Raw genomic sequence first — 19,574 nt, forward strand, 5'->3', positions numbered from 1 at the left:
TCTGACACCTTGTGGTAAACATGTGCACCTACATGCTCTGGTCTGTCCTGTTTAAAAAAAAGCCTCTGGTCCTCAAGGTCCCGTGTCCTCCAGGTCATTTAGGGGACAGGTGAAACAAAGAGCAGGAAGGCTTGTTACCTCCGGGACCAGAATTGTGCACCCCTGGTGTATGCTCTTGTTGCCAGACACACTTACCGTATCAGTACAGAATGCTTTTTTCCCACTCACAGGGGAAGTTTATTTCACCAAATTGTTTTAGCTGTTTGTATAAAGCAAAAAAAGAGTTGTTCTCAGTTGGAATCCCTAATAGTTCAGGTAATGTTTCAACCAAAACCTATTACCTAAACTTATTAAGTTTAGGTAAAACAAAATAAGTGTGTTTCTGTACTCACTGCCAGGCCCGTCCCTAACCCGCGGCCCGCTTGGCTCATTGACAGCGGTGGCGTTGGAGATTGGGTTGGCGTTGCCTTCTGGATCGGCGATGTCTGAGGCTGCCTCACTCTCCTCTTTACTGTCTGGGTGAGTAAAGATCCAGTCTAACGCACGTTCCAGATTGTTGTTCTAAAATAATCCGTGAACACAGATATTATATGCATGTTACTCAAAGGACAGAAGATATTCAGGGTTTTGGGGTACATCATTTGATAAAAGCTGCTGCTAGATATTTTATTTCTCATTCGCTTGCCACAACATCACTGAGGCAAAAAGTCATCCTACTGCAACTACAAGCAGTAATAAACTCCAGGAAGCTCAACAGAAAACAATATTAACTGGTTGGGAGGTCTACTTGTGCTTAAATGGAAACGTAAAACGTTTTCTAACCACAAAACAACTTTATAATATACTTCAGAGTTATTGATAAACAACAAAGGAACTGTCTTGTACATGACATCAGAACACCGTGTTATGTCCAGATGTTATGTTCAATACTGTATGTGGAGGAAAATTGGTCACTAAGGTACTGCCTTCATGGTGAGCAGCAAGCTATTATTACCTCCTACATAACTGTTTATAACTGTTGTGGGAAGATGCCACTTTAGGGTTACCGATAACATCCACTAAGTGAACTGAAATATCTGCCAACCCCAGCTTTAGGCTTTAGGCTCCAGACACTATATCACTATGTTAGAGTTAAATCGTTTCTTTAACTTTGAAAGTTGCACAGTGACTGGTAAATGAATGTCCTTACAACGGATGGGTGTTTATACATGCTCAGCAGTCTGATTGGTTACTGTGTGTTGTCCATTCTTGTATCTGCCCAATGAAAAGGAGTTGCTTTAAAGACTCACCGTTGCCTTCAGGCCCTGCAAGGCCTGGTACCTGGGAAAGCCCATGGATGTAAGGATGGCTACACTCTCCTCTGGAGGCTGGTTGTCAGCCACAGGAACCGCTGCCGACGATGAAGAGTCAATCTCACTAAAACCAGCAACCACCAACGGCTCAGCAAAGTCTAAAGAAAGGAAATGCATACTTAATAAAGATCGTGTGAATGTCTACAATGGAAAACAAAAGTGTTTTTGATATCTAGAACCTTTCAGCTACCAGAACAAAAATAATAATGATTTGCTCCCCTGTAATCCTGTTTATAAGTCATGTAGGTCCCCAGGTCCTGCTTATTTCAGCTCTGATGTGACTAAGGCTGCAGTGTAGCTTGAAATGGCTGAAGATTAACAACTGGAAATGTTAAAAACACAGGTGACTGATGCAAACATGAGAGGGTTTTCTTAATTATTGACTTACTGCTTTAGCATTGTTCATTATGAAAACGTGAACATTTACAATCAATATGGTGGTAATGCCAGGTCGGACTGTGTATATAGAAATACAAACAAATCCATCTCTTTATTACAGTAGAGAGTCAATTATCCAAACTAATTGGGACCGATACTAGTTCACATAATCGATTTGTATGGAAAATCAAACAGGTATTAATAACAATTACTGTACCTTTAATAATATATGGAATAAAGTTAACACACAAGTACTTAGTACACAAGTACCTCCTGATGATATAGCTAGCAACCTATTCTATCACATTAAGCATACAAAATTACAAAGCTTTATAATTCATTAAATTAATGCATTTCAGTAAACCTTTTACACTTACAGTTAAGGTAATGAAATACTGTAATTTAAAAAGTACCATATATCAAACTTTGAAAATGATCAAAGAATACAATTCAGCACAACTTTGACACATTACAGAACTTTAGTAATCATTAAACTTCAAAAATCCAGTAAAATGTTTCTATACTTTGATACTTGCTGTTAAGGCATTGTAATAACGTGCAATTGAAATGAATATGATAAAAGTTCTTAGCTGCTCAATAACATAGACATGATCTCCAGCCTGTACTGACGAAATAGAAGAAAAATCAAAACGAGGTTTTAATTTGCTTAACTGCAACAATTTAAAGCACACAATGCCTCAGCTAAGGTTTTGGTGTCTGAATAATTGTGTAACTTTCATTTGCCTCAGTCTGCTGGTCCTTTTTTTGGCAGCTAAATCTCGTAGCTGTTTTAGCAGCAGAAGCTGTGTGCGTAATACACTCGTAATTCATCACGGGATTACAGGTGCGTCCGGTTGAATAGACAATACCGTTGATCAAATATCGGATAACTGACTCTCTACTGTACTTATATAGCATTAGTTATGAGGCTTGTATAAAGCTGATTTAGTGATATTTATATATTTATTTGTATGTGTGGCTTGATATGCACGGCATGAATATCTGACCCTCCATCTAAACTCAGTTCAGTGTTTATTATTATACTGTACAGTACTATATTTAGTTTGATCTCAATTGTTTAACCCTTTGTTTACCTATGGGATTTTTTTTATCCCATTGCCAGAAACCTTATAAGATTTATAACTGTTTTTCACATGCTGGGATGCAAAATTCACTGTATGATTCTCTTGATCTAGACAGAGTGGGGAGTAATACCATTTAATTAAAAATGATTCTTAATTAGGGCTACTATGATTAACTGATGAATCATACCGATTAATCAACTAAAGAGTTGATCGCAGATATATTTTTTTTACAATTTAAATCGTGCAGAATTTTATTTATTTATATAAAATAAAATCAACCAATAGAAGATCTGCATTTTCTCCGCGGCAGTCCAATCATAAGTGAGCAGAGGCAGGACATAAACGGTGAATGTCTAAGTAGGTTTAACCAATGGGAGTATATCTGAATATCTTCCCCTTGTTATGCAGGTGTCCAATCATGAGTGAGCAGAGGCGGGACATACACCATTGAAGGTATTCACCATTTCAGTTCGTCTTGTGAGTTTACCCAATGGGAGTCAAAGATCTGCCCTGGTTTTGCAGCTGTCCAATCATTAGTGAGTAGAGGCGGGAGTTAAATATGCTAGGTTAAGCAGTGTAAGAATAGATGAATTTTGTGCGATATTGGTAATATTATATTGAGAATGTCAAAGTAATATTTAGAACTACTGTTTACAAATCAATTTTTAAAAAATTTCATCAGTCGATTTGGTTACAAATCAATTTTACAAAAGAACTCTCAGAAAAATTGGAGATTTTTAAAAAGGGAGGTATACACTACAAATACCCGAACTGACACAGGAAGGGAAGGGATATACTCGCCACTTCCAACAATCAAATTATGAAAGGTATCCGTGGCTTACCAGTAGCTGTCACTTAAAAAAATAATAATGTTGGAACTGTCTTTTGCTCAGTACAGAAAAGGTGATATGGAACAGCACTGGCTACAGCAATCTAGGACGTCTATCAAAGTCGGCACAAAAACATTAGCCCTCCCAAAGTTACTTGCAAGCCACTGTAACACTCAAAACTTTTGGACAAACCCAGCTTGGTGTTCAACTGGATGAGAAGCATAGGGATACAATACATCACAATGAGCAAGTAAGACAAAATCGTGAGGTTCTTAAACACTTTGATTCTGTTTACCTTGGCAAGCAAGAACTGGCATTCAGAGGGCACGATGAAGGCTCCAATTCCTCAAATAGAGGTAATTAGGTGGAATTACTTTCTCTGATTTTTGACTACGACAGCATGTTAAGCAATCGCTTGTCAATAGCCACAAGATTCAGAACAAATAAAAGCAGCAGTACAGGAAGCCAAGTATGTAGCTGTAATGGTAAACAACCGACTATGGAAACGCAGCTCAGCTGTCTTGTGTTTTCAGGTATGTGACTGACAGTGGCCCAAAAGGTTGTTCTGTGAAAATGTGTTACATTTACTAAAATAAAAATAATAATAAAAAATGCTTTTAGAAAGACCAAATTCCCATTGGGCTGCTTATTTTCTTTAGATTCTATTGATTTTTTAGTATTACTATGTAGGACAGCCACTATAATTGTTACCTTATATTAAAAATGTGCACGGGTTAATCTACTGATTAATCTACCGATTAATCAACTAATAATCATGAATTAACTGATCAAAATTTTTTATCAGGTGACAGCCCTACTTAAAATACAAACCCTTCTAGGTTTTTTGCCAGTTTCTTTTACAAGTAAAGCATCACCAAACTGCCTTAGTTACAAAGATTTATTTTTGAAAGTCTCTCTTTGTCTGGTCGAGCACAGAGGCTTTCCACAGATTAACATGCCTCTAATCCTAGACTGTCGCCTGTGTACCTCTGTAGAGAACACATTTTCCATTTCTAATAACTCCTGGAAAACAACAGCTACGGGATTTAGACAGATTGGAGCAATCTTAATTTTACATTATTTGACACACCATGCAAGTTAGCTTGCTTTGCATGAGCATGCTTAGAAGTGGCCCCATTCCAACTTGCAAGGAAATGGGGAAGCAGCACATATACCGTATAAAGTTGCCTTGTATTTCCTTTGTGCTGTAGCGGTGGGACTCGTAAGACAGTTTGTATTTATTTGGCGAGACCAAAGTATAAGCACAAGGACATGATAGGCACTGAACAGGCTTTGGCCAACTGCAAGTATTGCATTTAAACTATGCTGTTGCTGCACTTTAAAAGCCTTGGAATCTCTCTGAAGTATAAACATGTGCTTGAAATCCCCTCTTATTATCATACCTTTATAGGCAGTGACTAGTGTCACTGGGGCTGAAGGTAAGACTTTTAAAGGCACGGAAAAATGCAATAATTGGGAATTATTAGCAGAAAAAAAAGTACAAGCGATGTCACTCTTTATGTGAAAAGCACAAAATGGAGATGCAAGTACTATTTGGAAGACGTGATCAGGCAGGTCAAATTGAATTTCCAGTAAGAAGTTGGTTTTGTGGTGAACAAAGGGTTAAAATACTCACCCTGCTGCTGATTACTTCCGGGGTTGCTGTTACCGTTTCCTTCTACGAATGAAAACGAAAGTGATTTTTTTCCCCCTGAATTTCACTAAAGAGACAGTGTTGTCCCCTCTGTCATTTTCACTCTAACGCTGACACTGCACTCTACCCTGGCCTGTTCTTACCTTTATTAATATGATGACCTCATAATTGGTGTATTGAACACTATTATGGTATAAAGCAATATACACAGGTAGTTCATTGCAGTACCATAACAGTATGATATCAGTGTGTTCCAATTCCACTGTGCTCATTTTAAGGTAATGCAGTGGTATTCGAATTGATAACGGTTTCTATAGGGGATTATAATGATATCCCAGTGGTGTGTTTCAGCTTTTTCTGTAAGGGGTTATGCAGGTATACATATTCTTCATGTAGATCGCAATTCATAAACAATTCCCCTTTTAAAAAAAGGGGAATCGTATTCAATTAATCATTAGCAAGAGGCACCCATCAACCCACACCTACTTACCGGGTTCCTCCATGTGGGCTATAACCCAGTTGAAGGCCACTTCAGCCCCCAAGTTTCCTGTGTAGTAAACTGCCTTGCGACAGGCTTCGAGGGGGAAGCCCATTTCAGCGAGCTGCATCACTGCCGACTCGTCTATTTCTGGAGCTGTGTAGGGACGAAAACAAGTTAAGCATCAAATTGGACCTCAAGGAACAAATTCAATAAGATTGGGCTCTATTTTAATGAGCTGAATGTTACTATAAAATCATCCCTGAGGGCACAAAGCCAGAATAATAGAAAGTTAAATCAGTGGTCGCATTCAAATCTGTTGTTGCATTGTTTAAATATAACCCTTTGTCTTGCATATATAAGTGGCTTAACTGCATGTGTTTTCTTCCAACTAGATTATGACTTTTTGTGAGTTAGGAAATATTGTAGACACACCTTTGATCACATATTACAAAATCAATACAAAAGCAAAACAGGGTTTGAAAAAGCAAACTGCATTCACAATTAAAGCACAAAAAGAAGAATCTAAACAAATACGTACAGTCTGTGAAATTATTCATCAAATGATCTGGAATGGAAACAAAATATAAAACACAATCAGTGCAAACATAGGGTGCAAAGAATAGTGCCCTGGTGCAGCTTGTGTAGGCTTTGAAATTAAAAAGAGCAATGCTGACTTAGATGACCCTCACTCTAGTGTTTCAGTGTATGTGATTAGTTGGTGTGAAACAAAAAAGGGTTTGTTCTATACATTAAAAAATTTAGGTCGTAGCCAATGATTTTTATTTGGTTGGTCTGAGCTGACAATGAACTGTCCTTAATTGAGATTTTATTTGCTACATTGGATAAGACATCAAAAACCAAAAAAGGTCATGTCACATGACCATTACTGGCAAGTCACACTTCAGTGTATTAAAACTAAATGTGTAATGTGATAAAAGAAGAGAGGACAGCCGCTTGAGGACTCCTCTTGGAAGAGGGCGGTACCTTTGGATTCATCTGGAATAACAATGGGCGGAGCAATGTCTGGAAGCTCCTCCTCTTTTGGCTGCAACCCAGTAGCACGGAGGTGAGTGATGTCCAGTAAGTCTGGCATGTCTATAGAAATGTCTGTGTACAGGACAGACAGGAGAAAGCATTGTGTAAATAAATGATTACAACTTTCTTTTTAAGCAGATACATAAGAAAACATGATTGATTTCAGTCAAAAAAAGAACAGCAAAACAAGAAAATAAGTTTAAATATGTATTGAGAAAGAGCAGACATTTACTATTCACAAATTACCAGTTAGACTGAAAAAGAACAAATAAATCCAACAAAAGTTGCTTAAAGCAAACATTAATAAACAGACCAGAAAATAGCAAAAATGAGAAGCCAGTTAGATGTAAAATAGCTTAGAAATTTATACTGGGGAACAATTTAGATGTGATCTTGTCTAAGGTGATATTCTAGAAATAAATTGTCTAAATGTTAATTAACTCTTTCATTACTGCAGACCTGTATACATGTCTAGGGAAGGGAAACACACTAAAAAATGCAGACTGCTTTTTTAGTACAGGAAAGATAATCCCACTCAAAACTGCAGTCCAGTAGTCTAATGTATGTATGCCTATATATATATATATATATTGTGAGCCATCTCACAGGCCAACCCGCAGGGGGTGCATATGGTGGGCCGGAGAGAGGCTGACCGGACCCAGCAAACAGCACAGGAGGGATCACTGGCAGCTCTGGAACCAGCCTGCAATGATCAGGAGGAGATAAGTGGGCTATGGGCTACAGGTGCTCATATTTAGGGACGTTAATTAAAATGAATAGATTAGTGATTGCCTCAATTGGCCAGCACCTGTAGCCGATGCAGTTAACAAGCATCTCCTCCAGCCCAGTGATATAAAAAGGCTGAGCAGTCACTAGACAGGGGATCGTGACTGAGGAGAGAAGGACTGAGCCGTGTTGGAACTTGTTGTTTTGAAAATAGTTTTTTTTTAAAACTACTCCTGTGCAAGATATAGGTTTTTTTTTTTTGTTTGTTTCCCGTTTTTGATGCCCTTCAAGACCCAAAATAAAAGCACACGGATCCACCAAACCTGTGTTCGCCTGTGATTAATTCCACATTAAAAAGTGGTGCCTGCATTCAGCAAGCCTACAAGTGGTACCAGAAGTGGGGCCCCTCTGACGGCAACAGCTAAACTTATTGTGTGGATATGGAGGTGGACAAGCTGATACGGTGGATGCAAGAGCAGGAGGGGAAACGAGAAGCCAGAGAGGTGCAGAGACAGGAACAACTGGCTCAGTTTTTCGGCACACTGGTGACTAAGATGATGGCACCAGGGAGTACGGAGGCCACGGTGGCCAGGATGTTTGCAGTCCAGCCCAAGCTCCTGAAAATGACGACTGAAGATGACCCTGAAGCGTTTTTAGTAACGTTTGAAAGAATGGCGGAGGCAGCAGCTTGGCCAAAAGAGCTGTGGGCATTGAAACTGGCCCCATGTCTCTCCGGAGAAGCTCAAGCCGCTTACAGAGCACTGGACACGGCAGACGCGCAAGATTACCAGAAAGTAAAAACCGCTATCCTGCAACGCTTGGGCATCACAGAGGAAAGCTATAGACTGCGCTTCAGGGGATATACCATCCCCTTGGGGACTAAACCCCGTGTGGCAGCTCAAACCCTCCGCCACTTCTGCAAACGGTGGCTGAAAACAGAGAGCAGGAATGTTGAGCAAATCACAGACTGTCTGGTGGTCGAGCAGCTGTTACAAGTAATACCAGCTGGAGTGGCAGCCTGGGTCCGAAGAAATCAACCACAGAGCTTGGAGGAAGCTGTTTGCCTGGCAGAGGCCTACCAGGATGCTGAAGCGGCTGCAGCCCCATCGGAAGGAAGCTCAGGAAAGAGGACAAATACATCTCCTAAGGACATACAAAAAAAGGTAAACCCCAAAGAGGGTAACCGGAAACCCCCTTTATGGGTTCCACGGTTAGCTCCTCGGTGGGTAACAGAAAAAACTAGCCCACCAGAGGAATTCTGGCGGGACAAACCACGGACATCCCCAGGCCCCATCATTTGTTTCAGGTGCGGAGAACCCGGGCACATCGCGAGGCAATGTCAGCAGGAGGAGATTGAACGTATGGAAGTCGGGGTGGCGCGCAGCATTGCGTATGGTCATGCCGGCCCGGTGAGTGCAGATCCCTTTGTCATACCAGTGAGGGTTGAGGGTCAGGAAACCATCGCTCTGATAGATTCAGGTAGCACAGAGACTCTGGTTAGCCGGGATCTCGTACCAGGAAGCAAATACAAAAAGGGGCAAGCAGACATAAATTTACTGTGTGTACATGGTGATATAAAAACCTATCCCACTGTAATAATCAATATAGAAATTGGGGGTAAATCCTTTAAGGTTAAGGTGGGAGTGATTCCAGCTCCCCCCTTCCCTGTAATCTTAGGGAAGAACTGTGAAAGGTTCCATCAACTGTTAAAAGCCGGAACCACACTGGTTGGAGAAAGGGGGGGACCACTGCACTCCACTTCTAATTTTGAGGGGGAAAATATGGACGAAGGGTTATTTCCATTTAGGGAGGAAGTAATCAAGCCCCCTCAGGGAGAAAGGAAAACCCGCTCTCAAAAGAAGCGGGAAGGTAGGAAATTTCTGGAGAAAACTAAAAACCTTGGCAGAATTGGGGAAAGCCCTATAAATCTTCCCTCATTACAGGCGGTAGAGTCTGAAGACAATGAAGATTTTTTGAACCGAGCGATTGAACTTGATCGTCCGGTTTTTAAGCAAGCTCAGTTAGAGGATCCTAACTTACGGTATGCATTTGAACAGGCCATGGAAGCTAGTGAAGAATATTGGAAAATATGCGACACAAAACCTACCCCACACTTTCTGTTAAACAACGGCCTGTTATACAGGGTTATTCGGGGTACTCTCCAAGGAGAGCATACCCACCAGTTGCTAGTACCGCACTCACAGAGGAACACCATTATGCGTTTAGCGCATACACATTTGTTGGGGGGACATCTAGGCACTGACAAGACACGAGATAGAATCCTTCTCCGTTTTTTCTGGCCTGGGGTGTGGCGTGAGGTGGCAGATTTCTGTGAGTCTTGTCCCGAGTGCCAGAAAGTGGCAAGTAAAAAACCGCCTCGAGCTCCCTTGATACCGCTACCTATTATTGAGGTGCCCTTTGATAGGGTAGGGATAGATATAGTTGGCCCTTTGCCAAAAACCAAGTCAGGGTGCGAATATATATTAGTGCTAGTTGATTATGCCAGCCGATACCCTGAGGTGGTCCCCTTAAGGAACATGGCTACCAAAACTATAGCCAGAGAACTAATGAATATTTTTTGTAGAGTGGGTCTCCCAAAGGAAGTGCTTACTGACCAGGGAACCCCCTTTATGTCCCGGGTCTTTAAAGAGTTATGCCGCCTCCTGAAAGTAAAAACAATTCGAACCTCTGTGTACCACCCACAGACGGATGGTTTGGTAGAGAGGTTCAACCGAACCCTAAAAGGTATGCTTAAAAGGGTAGCACAAGAAGATTTGTGTAACTGGGATACTGCTTTGCCTTTTCTGATGTTTGCTTTCAGGGAAGTTCCCCAAGCATCAACCGGGTTCTCCCCATTTGAATTACTGTTTGGCAGACAGCCCCGAGGGTTACTAGACGTCTTGCGGGAAGCATGGGAGGCAGAACCAGCTAGAGGGGACAGTGTTGCAGAGTATGTAACTCAACTCCGTGACAGGTTGGGAAAAATGTCCCAACTAGTGCAGGAACATTTAAGAAAAGAGCAGTCCCAACAGGAGCGACAGTACAATCAGGGGGCGAGGGCCCGGGAGTTTAAAGAGGGGGACCGGGTATTGGTGCTGGTCCCATCTGACCCCCATAAGTTTGTAGCAAAATGGCAGGGGCCAGTGGAAATAGTGGAGAAGGTAGGACCCGTGAATTATAAAGTTCATCAACCAGGTAAAAGAAAAACCCACCAGATATACCACGTTAACTTACTAAAGCCTTGGAAAGAACGAGAGTGCTTGTTTTTTAGAAATGCTGAGTTAGAGGGGGAGGATGAAACCCAAGGGGAGCCCAAAGTACCACAAAGACATAGCATATGCAAAGGGGAACACTTGAATAACCAGCAACAAAAAGAACTTAATAAATTGTTGTCCGATAACTCTGATGTATTTTCTGAGGAACCTGGGATCACACACCTGGGGCAGCACCAAATCACAACGGAGCCAGGAGTGAAAGTGTGTCAGCGGCATACACGGGTCCCGGCAGCCAAACGGGTGACCATGAAGGAGGAGGTGAGAAAAATGCTGGAGTTGGGTGTTATTAGAGAATCGTTTAGTGATTGGTGCAGCCCGGTGGTAATGGTTACCAAGCCTGATGGTTCAATACGGTTTTGTATTGATTTCAGAAAATTAAATGCAGTTTCCAAGTTTGATGCATACCCGATGCCTAGAGTGGATGAACTGCTGGAGCGTGTGGGAAATGCCCGGTATATCTCCACTCTAGATCTAACCAAAGGTTACTGGCAGGTACCCTTATCACCGGACTCCTGCGAAAAAACTGCCTTCTCCACTCCTCAGGGTCTCTTTGAATTTGTGGTTCTCCCCTTTGGCTTGCACGGAGCGCCTGCTACTTTTCAACGGTTGATGGATCGGGTCCTCCGTCCTCATGCTGAGTATGCTGGAGCCTACTTAGATGATGTGGTAGTCTTTAGCCATGACTGGCCGACACATCTACAAAGGCTACAGGCGGTATTAAATTCCATTAGGCAGGCAGGGCTCACAGCAAATCCAAAAAAATGCAAATTAGCCTTTTCGGAAACCCAATATTTAGGGTACACAATGGGGCAGGGGTTGGTAAAACCTCAAGAAACTAAAGTTAATGCCCTGAGGAATTATCCTCGTCCCACTACCCAAAGGCAGGTTCGGGCTTTCTTGGGGCTAGCCGGTTATTACCGGAGATTTATTTCGCACTTCGCCACTAGAGCTACACCCCTTACAGATTTGACCAAAGGCCATAAAAATCGGCCCATCCAGTGGTCCAAAGAGTGTGAGGCGGCGTTTCAGGACTTGAGACATGCCTTGTTGTCCAGACCAGTCTTAAAGAACCCTGATTTTAGAAAAGATTTTATCTTGCAGACAGATGCCTCAGGGGTGGGATTAGGGGCAGTATTAGCTCAGGACTTTGATGGGGAAGAACATCCCATCATGTTTCTAAGCCGAAAACTGTTACCTCGAGAACAACGGTATGCAACGATAGAAAAGGAATGTCTAGCAATCAAGTGGGCTGTAGAAAGCTTAAAATATTATTTGTGGGGACGCCGCTTCACCCTTTATACAGATCATGCCCCGCTGCGCTGGATGTATAAGGAGAAGGATTCAAACCCTCGTCTCACTCGATGGTTTCTGGCTCTACAGCCCTACTGTTTTGAGGTTAAGCACCGGGCAGGTAAGGATCATATGAATGCTGACGTGTTGTCAAGAATCCCTGAATTGACTTCTTCTTCCTGCTCTAGGATTATGCCGAAGCAAAGGGGGAAGGTATGTGAGCCATCTCACAGGCCAACCCGCAGGGGGTGCATATGGTGGGCCGGAGAGAGGCTGACCGGACCCAGCAAACAGCACAGGAGGGATCACTGGCAGCTCTGGAACCAGCCTGCAATGATCAGGAGGAGATAAGTGGGCTATGGGCTACAGGTGCTCATATTTAGGGACGTTAATTAAAATGAATAGATTAGTGATTGCCTCAATTGGCCAGCACCTGTAGCCGATGCAGTTAACAAGCATCTCCTCCAGCCCAGTGATATAAAAAGGCTGAGCAGTCACTAGACAGGGGATCGTGACTGAGGAGAGAAGGACTGAGCCGTGTTGGAACTTGTTGTTTTGAAAATAGTTTTTTTTTAAAACTACTCCTGTGCAAGATATAGGTTTGTTTTTTTTGTTTGTTTCCCGTTTTTGATGCCCTTCAAGACCCAAAATAAAAGCACACGGATCCACCAAACCTGTGTTCGCCTGTGATTAATTCCACATTAAAAAGTGGTGCCTGCATTCAGCAAGCCTACAAGATATATATATATATATATATATATATATATATATATATACACAGTACTGTGCAAAAGTTTTAGGCAGGTGTGAAAAAATGCTGTAAAGTAAGAATGCTTTCAAAAATAGACATGTTAATAGTTTATATTTATCAATTAACAAAATGCAAAGTGAGTGAACAGAAGAAAAATCTACATCAAATCAATATTTGGTGTGACCACCCTTCGCCTTCAAAACAGCATCAATTCTTCTAGGTACACTTGCACACAGTTTTTGAAGGAACTCGGCAGGTAGGTTGGCCCAAACATCTTGGAGAACTAACCACAGTTCTTCTGTGGATTTAGGCAGCCTCAGTTGCTTCTCTCTCTTCATGTAATCCCAGACAGACTCGATGATGTTGAGATCAGGGCTCTGTGGGGGCCATACCATCACTTCCAGGACTCCTTGTTCTTCTTTACGCTGAAGATAGTTCTTAATGACTTTCGCTGTATGTTTGGGGTCGTTGTCATGCTGCAGAATAAATTTGGGGCCAATCAGATGCCTCCCTGATGGTATTGCATGATGGATAAGTATCTGCCTGTACTTCTCAGCATTGAGGAGACCATTAATTCTGACCAAATCCCCAACTCAGAAATGCAGCCCCAAACTTGCAAGGAACCTACACCATGCTTCACTGTTGCCTGCAGACACTCATTCGTGTACCGCTCTCCAGCTCAAACTGCCTTCTGCTACAGCCAAATATTTCAAATTTTGACTCATCAGTCCAGAGCACCTGCTGCCATTTTTCTGCACCCCAGTTCCTGTGTTTTCGTGCATAGTTGAGTCGCTTGGCCTTGTTTCCACATCGGAGGTATGGCTTTTTGGCCACAAGTCTTCCATGAAGGCCACTTCTGAACAGACTTCTCCGGACAGTAGATGGGTGTACCAGGGTCCCACTGTTTTCTGCCAATTCTGAGCTGATGGCACTGCTGGACATCTTCCGATTGCGAAGGGAAGTAAGCATGATGTGTCTTTCATCTGCTGCAGTAAGTTTCCTTGGCCGACCACTGCGTCTACGATCCTCAACGTTGCCCGTTTCTTTGTGCTTCTTCAAAAGAGCTTGGACAGCACATCTGGAAACCCCTGTCTGCCTTGAAATTTCTGCCCGGGAGAGACCTTGCTGATGCAGTATAACTACCCTGTGTCTTGTTGCTGTGCTCAGTCTTGCCATGGTGTATGACTTTTGACAGTAAACTGTCTTCAGCAACCTCACCTTGTTAGCTGAGTTTGGCTGTTCCTCACCCAGTTTTATTCCTCCTACACAGCTGTTTCTGTTTCAGTTAATGATTGTGTTTCAACCTACATATTGAATTGATGATCATTAGCACCTGTTTGATATAATTGTTTTATCATACACCTGACTATATGCCTACAAAATCCCTGACTTTGTGCAAGTGTGCCTAGAAGAATTGATGCTGTTTTGAAGGCAAAGGGTGGTCACACCAAATATGGATTTGATTTAGATTTTTCTTCTGTTCACTCACTTTGCATTTAGTTAATTGATAAATATAATTTATTAACATGTCTATTTTTGAAAGCATTCTTACTTTACAGCATTTTTTCACACCTGCCTAAAACTTTTGCACAGTACTGTATATGCAATGGGGTGTTTAATAGTGGAGTGTGAATAGCAGCTGAGCAGTTTGGAGCTATCATACCATGGATCGATAATGCCCCTTAGTGGGTACATGTGGCATTACCCACAAATGAATAGGAGTCTACTACTTAACTTTACATGTTACAGTTTTATGAAAAAGATAAAGCTGAGAGCAGGAAAGCCCTCTGTTCCCTATTCAATTTAAATCACTCACAGTATTCTATGTTTTCTTCAGTGTGCTTGGCTTGCTTGTTTTTTTTTGGAGAGAATACAGCAGTGAATAGTCCTTTTATTTTGGTTTCAGACTACATTCGAGGCCTAGTGAGGTCATCCTACTCTACTAATAGCCAACACTTACCTAATTTTTTAGGCACCCAGTCCAACCCAAAGGTAAACTTCTTTATCTGTATAACCAAGTATTCAGGAAATGATTTAAAGCGAGATGTTCTGTGAAACAAAAAAATAATCATTTGAATAGCTCATATATAACAGATTGAAGACGGGTTTGACTACTAAACACAGAAGGATGTTCTCTTACTTGACTCCGGCAGACTTGGCCTGCAGAGCACTGCTCCAGAAGTCATCCACGTTCTCCGGCTCTGTGTAGGCCTGCAAACAGGCGCTGAATGGAATCCTGGCCCGGACCGCTAGCGGGGGCGCTCTCCTGCTCACTTCAGCCTCCTGACGTTTCACTTCATAGGCTATCAACTCCTCTGTGTAGCAAAATCCTTATTTTAAAAACAATTTGTAATGCGCTCCTTTTATCCACTGAGCAGGTGGGCTGCACCTCACACTGTCCCTTTCATTAACATAATATAATTTGCCTGTATATCAAAAAATTGTTGGTTGGACTGGAGTTGCAGACTGATCATGTCAGGTGTTGTTACACCTAGCTCTGATAGCGAGGAGCCACCCATTCCTAACTGCTGCAGTAATACCACCACTTACACTTTTAAGGCACTGGCCACAATGTTTCCTACTTGCCTTTCTTATAAGTATTGCTTATAAAGTGGTTTGGAAGAACTGAACGATCTGATGAGTATTTCAATCCATGGCATTGACTCGGTACAACCTAATCACTCTCTATATCAATCTGTGTAGTGTAAGCACAATAACACAATTGAACTCAGACAACTCACTTAACAAGTGGATGAAGGGGTCTTGGCTGTGCCTCCCTGCAGGAGTGGGTTGTCTCTTGCGTGTGTTATTGCCTACTAAGCTTCCATACTTACCCTTGTTTGTTGCGGCTTCCATGGGCGCAGGAAGTTGCATGAGGTTGTCAGCGCGCTGCGTGTACCGGACCATTCTGGATTGACAGCACTGGGTTCGTTCTTCCACTAGGAACCGGAACACATCACTGGGATTCTCTGAGCCTTCACTGTTTCTCTAGGATGGCACAACACAATATATTCATTACATTACTTTTAGGATACATTTGTCTGACGCCTATGTGCAGACACTGCAAATATATGACAGTCTCATAAACAGTGCAAGAAATTGGTAGTGCATTGTTAGCACATTGTTATTAAAAAGATACCAAAAGGGGTCAAACGCTTTCTTCTGCAAATATTATGACCCCACTTGACCCCAAATAGATTCCTACATGCAGTACTGAAAAGACATCAGAAAATGACAGGTCCCAACTTCCTTGTTTCTTATACCAAGAACACAACAGAAAATATATTTTCTGGGAGAGTCCCATGATGGAAGCCTAAAAACAAAATTTAATTTCAAGAATCCAGTGTGCTTTACACCAAACTCTAATTAAAGATCTAGCCAGCAAACAACTTTCTAAAATTGGGCTGCCTTCTATTATAAAGAGGCTGCTGAACCATCTATAAATGGCAGCTGCAATAAACATGCTGGAACTAAGTTGAGAAAGTACACTGTTGAGTGCAGTCAAGTGGAAACATGGCAGTCAAAGGACCCTGGGGAACCCAGTATGAAATCTGTAAACAGATCTAAAATACACTTAACATCTCCAAGCCACTTCATTTTATTGAAGTGTTCTATAGTGTTGTACCTGCAGAGATGTTTCAGGATTAAGAAAACGCATTAGAAATTAAGAACTTTGCAAAGCAATGATACGTCCAGCATTTAGAAATATTCAAACAGAAGCTAACTATATTTGAACTAACCTAGAATAAAGATTTTAAACTTAAATCTGAAAAGACAAACTGACAATCATGATGGAATTTCCCTTCATTACAGCGCTGGATCTGTACAATATTAAAATATCATGTTAATATTACTGCAAATATAAAAGGCTGTTTGGATACTGTACAAGGTGAGTTTAATAAAATGTTGATCTCTTATACCAGGGGTTCCCAAATTGAGGTCTGCAAGATGATTTCAGTTGGTGTCACAGAACACAGGCCTGCACAAGTATGTGTTTCCCTATCTTAATGGCTTGTCATTTATCATTCATTTTCCTCTACTAGCATGTACATATATCCACATTGAGATGGGGAGTCCTCTGTTTAAATGGCTAAGTTAATGAGGTGCACACAATGGGAATCCCTGCCTTAGCCTGAAATAGCACAGGTAAATGTAGTACCCATAAAAATAGTGATAAAGTACAGATAAGCATGGTAAAGTGTGGTTAAACCCATGGTAAAACTGTAAAACTGCTGTCCAAATTCATCTTGGTGTGTTACATGATTTTTTATTTCAATTTGTTTTGATGGGTGGGCCCAGTGTTTCATATATTCATTCAATACTATTCTGCTATTTCCTATTTGAAGTAGACACATTTAAATAATAAAATACAAATGTAACAAGCCTGTAAACCACACAGACCATCTGCCAGGACTATGAGTCCAAAATACATTTGAAAAAGAAAACTGAATGGCGTGTGATGTCGGACTCAGAAAGGAAGTCTACCAACACTCCAGCTCTATCACACAGGCTAGACAGAAATCCTTTGACTGGAAATTGAATGCTAATGGATATTACCCAGGTAAGAAAAGACAGATTAAGAAAAGACCATTCAAAAAAAGGTATAACCTGCTGGATAGTACATTTACTTTGTGAGACACAGTGCAGCACGCACCTCCACCTGGTTTATTAAGTGAAGGAAGAACTCCTGTGCGTCTTGCTGTCTGCTGGAAGAGAACTCCGGGTGGCCTTTACTTGTCAAGGCTTTGAACATCTTTAGGGAAATCCCTTTCTGCTGGTGCTGTAACAGAGGGGGCAATTGAAACACCCAATCACTGATGTGTTACATTAACTGAGAGAGGGATGCACAAACACATTCATGCCACAAGCTCAGTACCTGTTGGGCGGATACTAGCTTCCAACTTTTTCAGAGTGAAAAGCATGCAGTGGCAGATATGGATGAACAGATGAATAACCAACAGAATGGCCCAAATATGTTTCATTCACAAATACACATTCACAGAAAAAAAAGGTATCTGGTTTAGTGTAAATAAAGGGTGTGGAAGGATCCTTACACAGTATATGAAATGTATAATTAACTGTCAACAAGCTCTGAGTGTGTGTGAAACAAATTCCTGAATTATTGATAGTATTTTACATAGAATCACCCCACAATAACTTACATGGACTTCATAAACTGTAGTAAACTTCCCTGTAGATACGCTAGTTAATAATATCAACGTAATCCCCACGATACAGTAAAATACCATGAAATCCGCATCTGATATTTATTCACATCAACAAGGCCAAGTGCCATAAATTAAAGACATGGATTATCCTTTTTTGTGTTTTTCTAATAGCCCAGCTTAAACAGACTAAAAATACATTTGATGGCACACATGCCTTATTAGCAACCAAACAACTTCACAACTGTCGCTCCTCGCCTTTTTTCCATTGCTGTTTATTTATAGCGGGTGACACTCTAAATAGCTTCTGATAACAAAAACACCAGCGGCAGCGTGTTCTCTTTTTAACAGCTATCGGCCAGTGGTTAACATCCCCTGACCTTTTCCTGACAATTAATCAAATAAATACAACTCTCTGTCCTCCTCACTCACATTAATAGCTCAAGCTGTAAAATGTCAAGATCCAGGCAACAAGGCCCGGTTTCAGTCAGCCTGGAGCCTCCCCACTGTAATCAAAGGGATCTTTGCACCGATGTAGACAGGCTAAGAAGACGCTTGCCTGCCCATCACTTTGCCCCACTAGTCCCTCTTGGAGTCAGCTGTGGGGGTTGTTTTCATGTAAAACAGAGAGCTGCCAGCTTTCAAGAAGGTTGTTACTAGCTGACAATCCTCCCCCTGACGACTGAAGCATTCTGCCACAGCATGGAGAGCGAATGAGACTGTTTAAATGAATACACACTACCAGTACTGTACTATACACTATATCTACATTGCAGTTTAATGCATTTTTGTGAACCTTTGTAATTCAGTACAGTAATTCTTTTTGATTGTTATGGGTATTTTGCAGTGGCACAGCAAAGTTACTTACTGTTCAAAATGCATTTTGTCCTGTTCATTGTTTAGTTACACTTACAGAATGTTGACACATTTTTGACACTTTGCTAGTGGTGTGTTGAGAGCCAATCAGAATGTGATCAGGTTTTAATATCTGTTCATCACTGTAAACCCAAGCATCAGTTACCTTTTAAAAGTAACCTGCAGATTTTCTCTGATTGCAATTGTCAAGCCAATCCAGTCAGTTGCAGTGGTGTCACTAAACAGTGAGGTTTTTTTATTTTTTTTAAATGAATGAATCCCACATGCGCCTATTAAAGTCTGCAAAGGGTCTGGGCCTCAGAAATGTCTGTTCCTAGCGATGCCACTGGCAACCGAACAGAAAATAGGAGGCACTTTTTTACACAGAGAATTGTGAGGGTCTGGAACCAACTCCCCAGTAATGTTGTTGAAGCTGACACCCTGGGATCCTTCAAGAAGCTGCTTGATGAGATTCAGGGATGAATAAGCTACTAACAACCAAACGAGCAAGATGGGCTGAATGGCCTCCTCTCGTTTGTAAACTTTCTTATGTTCTTATGTCCTTATGTTCTAACCACATTCACACATTTTTTGGAAAATCTGTATGGTTCTGCTACAAGGACAAATACCCTTAGAAATGTTTGTTGCAGAAAACCATTTTAAAAGACTTTAATAGCTGGTTTCACAGAACCTGATT

The 19,574-nt window shown here is 41.4% G+C and overlaps 2 protein-coding genes across 4 annotated transcripts in view; one reads left to right on the forward strand and one right to left on the reverse strand.

Annotated features, from left to right (window-relative positions):
* The window catches only part of LOC117423043 (ubiquitin carboxyl-terminal hydrolase 13-like), a 40,970-nt gene that overhangs the window by 5,042 nt on the left and 16,354 nt on the right, over nucleotides 1-19,574 (reverse strand). For 2 of the 3 annotated variants that reach the window (XM_034038398.3, XM_034038397.3), the window contains exons 11-20: nucleotides 17,512-17,637; nucleotides 15,692-15,845; nucleotides 14,998-15,172; nucleotides 14,818-14,906; nucleotides 6,765-6,887; nucleotides 6,319-6,345; nucleotides 5,790-5,933; nucleotides 5,282-5,323; nucleotides 1,290-1,450; nucleotides 393-561 (exon numbers count right to left, since the gene is read on the reverse strand). In XM_034038398.3, coding sequence (XP_033894289.3) covers nucleotides 393-561; nucleotides 1,290-1,450; nucleotides 5,282-5,323; nucleotides 5,790-5,933; nucleotides 6,319-6,345; nucleotides 6,765-6,887; nucleotides 14,818-14,906; nucleotides 14,998-15,172; nucleotides 15,692-15,845; nucleotides 17,512-17,637 — 1,210 coding nt within the window. The remainder of the gene's footprint in view (nucleotides 1-392; nucleotides 562-1,289; nucleotides 1,451-5,281; nucleotides 5,324-5,789; nucleotides 5,934-6,318; nucleotides 6,346-6,764; nucleotides 6,888-14,817; nucleotides 14,907-14,997; nucleotides 15,173-15,691; nucleotides 15,846-17,511; nucleotides 17,638-19,574) is intronic. The other variant, XM_034038399.3, reaches the window with a different exon arrangement.
* LOC131697969 (uncharacterized) lies at nucleotides 7,816-12,657 on the forward strand. Its single transcript, XM_058990187.1, has 2 exons — nucleotides 7,816-11,074; nucleotides 12,295-12,657. Exons 1-2 carry the CDS (start codon nucleotides 7,982-7,984, stop codon nucleotides 12,325-12,327), a joined length of 3,126 nt encoding a protein of 1,041 aa, XP_058846170.1. The 5' UTR covers nucleotides 7,816-7,981; the 3' UTR covers nucleotides 12,328-12,657.

The sequence above is a fragment of the Acipenser ruthenus genome, chromosome 17 (genome assembly GCF_902713425.1).
Source record: "Acipenser ruthenus chromosome 17, fAciRut3.2 maternal haplotype, whole genome shotgun sequence".
Taxonomy (NCBI): domain Eukaryota; kingdom Metazoa; phylum Chordata; class Actinopteri; order Acipenseriformes; family Acipenseridae; genus Acipenser; species Acipenser ruthenus.

What these genes read in the sequence shown, in the direction of transcription:
- LOC131697969 (XM_058990187.1), top strand. Translation starts at nt 7,982, where the DNA reads ATGGAGGTGGACAAGCTGATACGGTGGATGCAAGAGCAGGAGGGGAAA. An exon ending in GGGTGACCATGAAGGAGGAG is followed by an intron (nt 11,075 to 12,294) that starts GTGAGAAAAATG and finishes TTCCTGCTCTAG; the next exon opens with GATTATGCCGAAGCAAAGGG.